Source organism: Theobroma umbraticum, unplaced genomic scaffold, assembly GCF_002168275.2.
Source record: "Theobroma umbraticum cultivar Fairchild unplaced genomic scaffold, ASM216827v3 scaffold_147.0, whole genome shotgun sequence".
Lineage (NCBI taxonomy): Eukaryota > Viridiplantae > Streptophyta > Magnoliopsida > Malvales > Malvaceae > Theobroma > Theobroma umbraticum.
Window position 1 is genome coordinate 5334408 of NW_018397259.1, and position 9320 is coordinate 5343727.

At 33.3% G+C, this 9320-nt stretch overlaps 2 protein-coding genes across 2 annotated transcripts in view; both read right to left on the reverse strand.

Moving 5' to 3' along the window:
- Positions 1 to 2352: 2352 nt before the first annotated feature.
- LOC110415569 (F-box only protein) lies at positions 2353 to 6857 on the reverse strand. Its single transcript, XM_021427263.2, has 2 exons — positions 6630 to 6857; positions 2353 to 2653 (listed from the first exon to the last, which is right to left on the reverse strand). The coding sequence occupies exons 1-2, from the start codon at positions 6776 to 6778 to the stop codon at positions 2530 to 2532; spliced, it is 273 nt and encodes a 90-aa protein (XP_021282938.1). The 5' UTR covers positions 6779 to 6857; the 3' UTR covers positions 2353 to 2529.
- A 973-nt stretch (positions 6858 to 7830) lies between these two features.
- Positions 7831 to 9320, reverse strand: part of LOC110414867 (putative disease resistance protein At3g14460) — a 9380-nt gene continuing 7890 nt past the window's right edge. Inside the window, exons 5-6 of the mRNA XM_089783318.1 lie at positions 9020 to 9316; positions 7831 to 8167 (exon numbers count right to left, since the gene is read on the reverse strand). Of these exons, the coding sequence (XP_089639444.1) occupies positions 9024 to 9316 (293 nt within the window). The 3' untranslated portion in view covers positions 7831 to 8167; positions 9020 to 9023. The remainder of the gene's footprint in view (positions 8168 to 9019; positions 9317 to 9320) is intronic.

Consider the following 9320-nt stretch of genomic DNA (forward strand, 5'->3'; position numbering starts at 1 on the left):
TAAAAAAAAAAACAAAGAGAGGATTAAAATGGCATTAGGTTATTGGAGCTAAAAGATTATGAATCTTATCTCATCATGGGAGACTTTGGGACCAAACTGTCTTCACCTTTTGTTCCCTATTTAATTATAATTGATAATTCCTTTCATGGGGATGTAGTGATGAAGAAGTGCATGTGTGTATGATCCTTTAGATTTGGCATAAAAAGAAAAAAAAAATACTAACTTAAATAAATTAAAATGATGATTATCTAGAAAAAAAAAAGATTCTATAATTTGGACTCCCACTATTCCTACATTGTTGTTGTTTACCACTTATATATGTTCAGCCAAAAAGATAATACTTTGATCACTAAATTATTTGTTTAAACACTTTTAAGTACATGTTTGACATTTAGGCATAGGGGCATAAAAAATTGTTTTTTTTTCTAAAAAAATTAATTGAAAATTGATATATTGTATTTAGCTATTATATTAAGATTGATAATTATCCAAGTCATTGTTAATTTTCATTAAAATTTAAAAGGTGAAAGCAAAACATTGTTTAGCCAACTAATTAAATCTCTGTAAAGATTATGGGGATTCTGGCATTTTGTCTTGTGTTTGCATCTGGCAAAAAACCAAATACTCCAAGTTGGTTCTCATAGTTGAACTGCCAGCTTAAGATAACAGCTACTTTACAGAGTATATATGAATATATCTCAGACAGGTATTTGATATACAAAGACATAAGTTTTATGACTTTTTCTCTTTGCTATTAATTATGAATTTGAAGTTGCTGGGGCAAATTACACAAAAAAGAAGGAAAAACAATCCACATGTTATACCACATGGCATGTTTCAACTTTCTTCCCTTTGGTTCCCTATACCAGTACCAGCAGTCATATTTTCTTTGGACAGATTGAGAGGTCGTTTTAAGCTTTCTGTATCCCTTGGGGGGAAATATTTTTCCTCTTTTTTTTTTGATTTTTGAAGTTAAATTATAATAATAATCCTAGAGTTATTTATACATTTAAATATTTAATTCATTGATTGGTGCGTTATCTCTCAGATGATAACCCATCAAACAAAATATAGTGAGGTTTGTTGAAAATTGAAACCGTGGAGAATACAATACCATAGATGGAAAAGGATTGACTTTAGCCATAAAAGAATATATAATTAATGTAATCAAAGTTTTAGCTTATGTTATAAAAGAGAAAAGAGTGATACGTAAGATTTGAATCCCCTGGTAGATGAATCCAAAACAACTGTCATTGCACATGGAGGTGGGATCAAAATGGCAGAGAAATGCAGAGGAACAAAAGGTAAGGATGTCAAGCCAAGACAAGATGTACTACCAGCCTATCGTGGAAAGCATGTTTGTTTACTCTTTGATTATTCCTTTGCCAGCGTCACCGCTTCCATATTGCACCTCTTCCGCAACGCAAATAAGGCTTATCCTGAATAAGGCTGGCTACTGCTTCAAGGAATTAGTTTACATCCTTGTAAATGATTCCACTGCCTTTTGCATGTAGACCTTCCACCTTTTTCTTGCCAGTGCAAATCATTCCTGCTCTATTTCGACTGAGATGGGTTTTTCAAGTGACCAGTTTTCTTGCAAAACTTGGCTTCTTCAACGTATGCATCAGTCATTATGATTAGATAGATACAACTCACATGGGATGAATGTTACTGGTTACCAGTTGATCTGTTGAAGAAGACACAATGTGCCTGACAATAGAACCACCCGGATTTCTCTGTTCGAAGATTGAGATGAAAAGATAGTCATTAAGATGGGGACAGGGGAGTACAAATCCATACATGACCCCTTTTGTTGCCATCCCTAGTCAAGGAAAAGCTTAAGGAAACTGCGCGGCACCCATGACGACTCTTCCCGGAAGGCCTCTTAATCAAACAAAAAATGGGTGCAAAAACGACAAACTAATTGATCCTGGGTTAAACTTGCTAGGTTGTTTACAGATTAACTAAAAAGAATGCAGTACGCAGGATAACGAAGTAATACGAGGGCCAACTCCTCCAGCCATAGATGATCAGGTGCTCGATGAAGAATTATTCAGATCTTTTCATGCATATTTTGCAGCTAAGCTCAACAGTCGACAGCTTTACTTTTTCAGAAAACTTCGTACAATTCATTGGGAAGCCAAGTCCTGGATCACCAAAATTCCAGAACTTTTCCTCTTTGTACTTTTTACATAGAAAAAGAATCTAACCTCTGTCATGGAAAATTTACATTGTGGTACATTTAGGCCCGTCGCACATGCTGTCTTGCATCATTCACTATCACTTATTGGGCAGAGAACCACACATTTGCTAGATTTAGTAAAATGCAAGCTATACCAACCCCACAAAATAAATCCAGGAACCGAGAAAAAGGGACATAAATTAGATAGCCAATTCTCTCGTGATATATTAATGAAGGGCAACACAAGGACAGTTACATTTATATCAAGAACAGCGGTATTCAGAAATATACAGATTTAATCTTCAGTGAAGATTCAGGTGATGAAGAGGGGTAGGCGAAATAACACGTCAATCATCATCATAAGAGACATGGAAACTGGTAATGCAGCCTAAAGCCTCAGGGTCCTCAGCCCCACAGCAGTCATAGAACTTGGCAGCATACGGTGGATCATCAGGTCTCAATTCATAGTACCTTCAATCAATCCAAAGAGGTAAACAGTAACTAGAAAACAGCTGTCCTTATGTCAGAGAATTCGGGAAAAATAGTAAAACGTGTTAAATTAACTTACAATGAAACATTATGCCAAAAGCAAGGGGAGATTTTCTAATCTGAATAATTTGGATAACTACATAAACTTCATAAAACATTATTGCTACAAGAGAGACATGCACATATGCAGGCACACTACAATATCTCCTCATGGCAAACAGTCTGCTATAGTCACAAACACAAGAAGTCAAGCACATAACCAAATTTTCTCATGGCAAACAACCCACATCTCTTTCTCGCTCAATCACATGTGAAATTTAGTCCAGTATATTTTCAATTGGAAAAGCAGACACATGTAAAAGCAAAGATATCTATTTTAGAGTATGACACTGAATCACTTCTAGTCCATTATATATTCAATACAAAATATGAATGCAAGATAACATTCTTCTTTATTGGGTAACCGTATTTGCCCATCCAATTTGAAACAAGCCATTCTCCAATTGAACCTCAAAATCATTATTAGGGACTTCCAGGCTAAAGACGGAACACAGAGAAAGCTCTATCCTTGCCAAGCACCTATTCCTAAAACCAGGACTTCTATGGGAAGTTCTGACACCAGCCTGTTAAAAATTACTTTTAGCTCATGTACACAGTTTTGAATTTCCATAAAGTCTCTCAACATTCATTTTTGAACAAAAAATGATTTAATTCAGTATGATATAGTCATCATCTCCTCTTTTCTACTTCAGATATTCATCTCATATAATCACTTTAAGGAATTATCTCCACCATATTTAGTTCTGCAATCTCTCCCTCTCTACAATCACAGTCACACATATTGTAGAGTACCTCAACAACATGAAAGGGAGTTCAACTGCAATGCAAACTGTTACATTGATTCATTCTCATTACAGAGTTGAGAAATGCAACTTTCTATAAAAGAGAGAGAGAGAGAGAGAGAGAACATTTACCAAAACAGCATCACAGAAGATAGTAGATTCGAATTTAAAAAAGAAAAAAAAAAAGAAGAGGGAGACTGCATGAAACCTGAAAGCATGTTTCATCAACAGCCATATTAAGTAAACATAAAAATATGTAGACGTGGTCTTGCCAAAACTACAATCAGAAGTAGCAGGCTAGCAGCCGTCGGGATATGCAAGATTAATGATTAGATTAAGAAAGCTGTCTGACATCCAAAGTTCTGACAATGTCAGGATGGACTGTTACTGAAAACAAAATAGTTGAAGTAGCATTGATGAAGACCCATTTATTAACAAAAATCTTCAAGTCCTAGTGAAAGAGAGAATTGATCCTAGTATCTGTACAACCATTTATAAACTTCACAAGCATGCTAGATGGCACCTTCTGGTAGTAGTTGTCTAAAGGTGGTCCATTTGTTTTTGCAACTATGGTGCTTTTGCTCACGTAGGTGAATGTGGTGGTAACTTTGGTCAGGATGTTTAGATTGTTGGACAGTATCAATCACCAAAAGGCAAAGCAAAATTTTGCTAAGAAGAAATACAAATCCAATCCATGCTAATCTAACATTTTGATTGCACGCTTACACTCTGTATGGAATGTAATATACTAAGATGAACTTACTCATAAATGGCCAATGAAATTCACGAAAATAGTTAATAAACATAGTTGACTACACTATGCTCGTGTTATCATACAGCTTAGATATATTGCTTTTGCCAGTCAGCTTGATGATATCTTCTCTAAGGCACATCCACCAGGTTGTTTACATGACTTGGTTTCCAAACTCAAGCCAGTTTCTATTTCACCATCTTGAGATAAAAAGGGCAAGTTAATGCATGTAAAAATTTTCTATAATTTGTAGTCAACCATCCGTCACACTACACCAAAAAACACTGTTTTTCAGTTGGTTTGGCATAAAAGCATCCCGCTCACTACCTCATTACTCTTCTGGCAAGCATTACATGAATGGATACCTATGGATAGCCACATGAAGTCTTAAGGGATTTATGCTAGCTTCAAAATGTCAATGTTGCAACTCGGAAGAAACCTTAATGCATGTACTATGGCAGAGCCCTGTGGCACAACAGGTTTGGAATCACTTCTCACAATTCTTTCAGATCTCAGTCATTCAACCACAAAATATTTTGCAGGTAGTATGGGCATGGTTTCACTCAGGGGACTATACAAAGCAGGGTCATATATGAACTTTGCTTCCTATCTTCATCTGTTGGTTCTTATGGGTGGAATGGAATGATGCTAAACACAGGCAACTAGGCATGTATTCCCAACGTGCCATATGGAGAATTATGAAACTGTTGACACAACTCCATAAAGGTAACCAAATGGAGAAATGGCAATGGAAAGGAGATTTGCAAATAGCAAAACTGTAGAACATAGAATTCCCAATCCATTATTCTAAGCCCCACAGATAATTAGATGGATAAAACCACTGTTCAATGAAATAAAACTGTATGTGGATGGGAGCTCTAAAAATGGCCAGGATGCCACAGGCAGTGGAGTAGCACGTGACCACACAGGTGAACTCCTTTTTGGCTTTTTGGAACACTTTGGTCTCCATAACTCTCTCAAAGCTGAATTACATGCAATTGAGAGAGGACTCAGTTTATGTAGTGCACATAATTTGCCAAATATTTGGATTGAGATGGATGCCAAAGTAATAGTCAATATGATAAAGGACAGCAGTACAGGTTCCCATGACATCTGGTATGTCTTAGTATCTATCTGCAAATAATTGCATCGTGTTTCCTATAGGATTTCTCATATTCATCGTGAACGTAACCAAGCCGCAGACTTTCTATCGAATAGAGGTTATTTACACGAAGGACTTAGTGTATTCAACCAAGCTGAAGGCCAATTAGACGGTATGCTCAAGTTAGATAGAATTAATCTCCCTTGTGTTAGAAGCAAATATATGTAAGAGAGTAGTACTCCTTATTTATTTTTTGTTTTTAGCATATTGTAAAAGAGTAGGATTATTTTCCTCATGCTTGAACAAAAAATCTATTAAGGAAAATAATACCTCTATTAGGACGCTTTACTTTTATTTTTACTTTAAAATTATTTCTTGTAAAAGGGGTTGTATTACTTTTCTTACGCAGCCATCATTAAGCAAGGAAAGTAGTACCTCTTTTAGGAATTTTTACCCATATTTCACAGGTAATTCTAGAGGTAAGGTTATGTCCCCTACTTAATTTTCATTTTAAGCAATAAAACATTAACAGTGTAGCTGGGCCCTGCGAGAATTTCCAACATAAAAAAAAACATATTTATTAACTTGCCTTATTTGTATTCAATTGTTCGTGGTAAGAAACTCACTCGTGCAACAGACACAAAAAGCAGAAATCCTAAGGAAATCTATAGTAACTGACAAAACTAACCTCCTCCTTCAATTGATTTATCAAAAATAAAGGAAATGAAGGTGCTTGCTTACTAAGGACTTCGACTTAAAAGGTTCCTCATTAGACCGAGCTGAGTTCAATCATCATCCTACAATTTGTTGATTCTCATTTTTTAGAACCAATTCAAGCTCGGAAATCTTGAAAGCAATCAATTGACAATTTATACCCTAATTTCCAATAATTTTTTGGATGAATTTTAAATAAAAATTTGGTAACAAAGCTAAAAGTAAAAGAAAACTACACAATAGATAAAAGAAGGGAGAAGTCATCAGCATTCAGCAGCAACTTTCATTCAAAAGAATCAAAAGGGAATGCAAAGTCATGGAAATAAGAAAATGGATATGAATCATTTCTCAGGTACAAGCAGATAACAATTCAATTAAATAACATATAAATTATAAAAAGCATTCAAATTAGGCAAAAGGGTATCCAAAACCCCCCCTCCCCCCGGATTTTTTTTTTCTTTTAAAAGTGCAGTTCAAGCAGAAAGACTCGACTATAAACACAAAGAAAGGCATATAGCAAGAGAGAAAGAAGCGGGACTGGGAGGGTACCTCTTTTGGTCGTCATGACGACGACAAACAAAGAAAGAAGGGTGGAAACGGCAAGAAGCGGAAGTGTTAGAAGACGCAGTGTAGCTTTGCTTGCATCTCTTGCATATCTTTTCTATTTCTTTCTTCATTTCTCCCTTCGTCTCTTCCATGGCCGCGGCCTCTCTCTGCTTTTTCCCGGACTTGAATTTTTGTGTCTGTGTGTCTCGGTCCCTCGGCCCACAGATTTTTATGTTTATTCTTTTCGCAATCCTCCTCTAAAATAAAACCAGTCCTTTTTTTAAATTTTTTTTTTACATTTTAAATATAAAATAATATTTTAACAAATCAATTATTAAATTAAATAATATATTCATACTCATATAATTTTATTTTTTTTATAAAATTAAAAAGTAAACTTTGAACTTAACTCTCTGTAACCAAGATAAAATATATCTTACTATTAAATCAAATTATCAAGTGCAAACTCATCTAAGTTTTCAAATCAATATGATATTTACGTGTTGTCAAGTTATCAAAATTGAATATATATAAAAAATTAGACCTAACATGTATTTGATAATCTCAATTATTATCTCTTTTTTAATTTATATATCATACTTTTAGTATATGTACATAAATATTTACGTGAAAATCCTCTTTCATCTTCATAAAAAAGGCATTAAAATATAATGTATTACATGTATTAGTCTTTTATTCATTCAGTTTTCTTTTTTTTAAGGAATTATAACATTTTAGTGCTCGTTTAGTCTAATTTTTTTTCATCTTATTTATCTTTTAAAAACAAAAGTTATGTCAAATATAAATTTTGAAAAGCTCTTAAAAAAAATAATTTTTTTAAAGAATAAAATTTTTAAAAAAAGAGCTTTAGAAAAAATCTCCTCAGGAGCTTTTTCTTCTCTTTATTTTAAAAATAAAAAAAATTTAATTTTGTTTCAAAAATATGTTCATCTATTAAAATAATTACAATATAACTTTTTCAAAAAAAAATACCTTTTACGATAATTTTAACCAAAATTATAACTTATAAAAAAATTTATAAAAAAAATTTACTAAACAACTTCAACTTAATTCTAAAAACTATTATTTTTCATAAGAGTTTCATAAAAGCTTTTAAGTTAAAAAAAAACTAAGCCAAACAGGCTTAATGTCAACCTTGAAAGTTAAAGTAGAAGGCATTTAAGAATTATTAATGAAGTTATTTTGGAGAAAAACTAAACATAAACATAGTTCACCCAACCAAAACAAACTACAAACCAAAATTTGAATCCAAAGGCTATACAACACAACAAACCAACAAATAAAGAGTAGGGATTACATGAACAATACAAAGTAAAGGAGTTTAAGTACATAAGCAAACACCAAATATATATGTCCATAACACAAGTAGGTAGATAAAATAAAAAGCCAACAATTAGGAGAAATGGGAAGCCAAGCACACCCCTCCACTCTGTTTTTAATTAGGGATTACATCAACCGTACTTCAATCCAGTCACCAAGGGGAAATTCCAGTCCCAATACCAATAAAATGGAGATATGCCCTGCCACTCATTCACAAGCCAAATTAGGACATTTTCCAAACAATGCTAAATTGGCCAATATTTCCTTTTAAATGTAACTGCTTCAATGGGTTTTTCATAAAATAGCAGTGTCAAGAAAATACTAGCTTAAAAAAACTTCAATTAATATATTTCAATGACAATAAACAAAAATTAAAAGCAATACCAGTTGGTGCCTAAAAAAAACTATTAAAACATGATAAATGTGGACATAATCTTTTTTTTTTTTAATTTTGGGGAAGGGGGAATGCTAATATCGTTTATTATCCAAAAATGAATATATATTTTTTTAAAATTTTTGAAAGTATATTTTGTGCTCCATTTTTATAAAATGAAAATAATAAATAATAAAAGACCAACAACCACAAAAACAATTTCAAATGAAAATAAAACCCGTCATAGCTTAAATATTTTGATATATATTTTTTTTCTTTTTGATGAGGAAAAGAATATTCACACACTCAACTTTTTACTTAAAAAATATATTCGCTTACTATTGATACAAATGTTTAGATATTTAATTTTGTTTTCAGTTCCTTGTGAAATAATAGTGATATTAATACCTAGGCATGTAATAACATATCACTACTACTTCGCTGATCATCCTAACTAGTTATGTATAGATTTATAGACTAACAATTGTGGCCCAAAATATAGAAGTTTTGCACTAAAAAAAATTGTAAAATTTAGAAGTTCTAATGGTTTAAAAACACTTTTATATATCATCTATTATGTTATTTCTTTTTACATTTTAGATAAAAAATATGAAACGGGGGGAAGCAAATTACAAAATAGAAAACGAAAAAAGAAGAGAGCAAAAATATTAAGTCTTACCGAATCATGGGGCCGATAATTGTTTAGACGAAACTTCATCACCGTCCAGATATATACGAGAGACATGAGCAATGTTAGGCCAATCCTCTCCGCTTTCCGGTTTGCATCTTTCACTCAAAACAGGACAATCTTTAATCCACAGTTGTTTGAGGCGCTGCATCCTTTCTGGCAGAGTTGATAATTTTGGGCATTGGATGATCTCAAGCTTTTCAAGTGATGTGAGATTGTGCCACTCTGGTAAGGTTGCGAGGTTCTCACATTCTCTAATATGTAGGCACTTTAAAGTGTTGGCAGATCCTTG

Bases quoted from the DNA above. Each gene is read 5' to 3' on its own strand.
- LOC110415569 (XM_021427263.2), bottom strand. From the start codon at position 6,778: ATGGAAGAGACGAAGGGAGAAATGAAGAAAGAAATAGAAAAGATATGC. The intron at 2,654-6,629 runs GTACCCTCCCAG...GATTGATTGAAG, and splicing joins CGTCATGACGACCAAAAGAG to GTACTATGAATTGAGACCTG.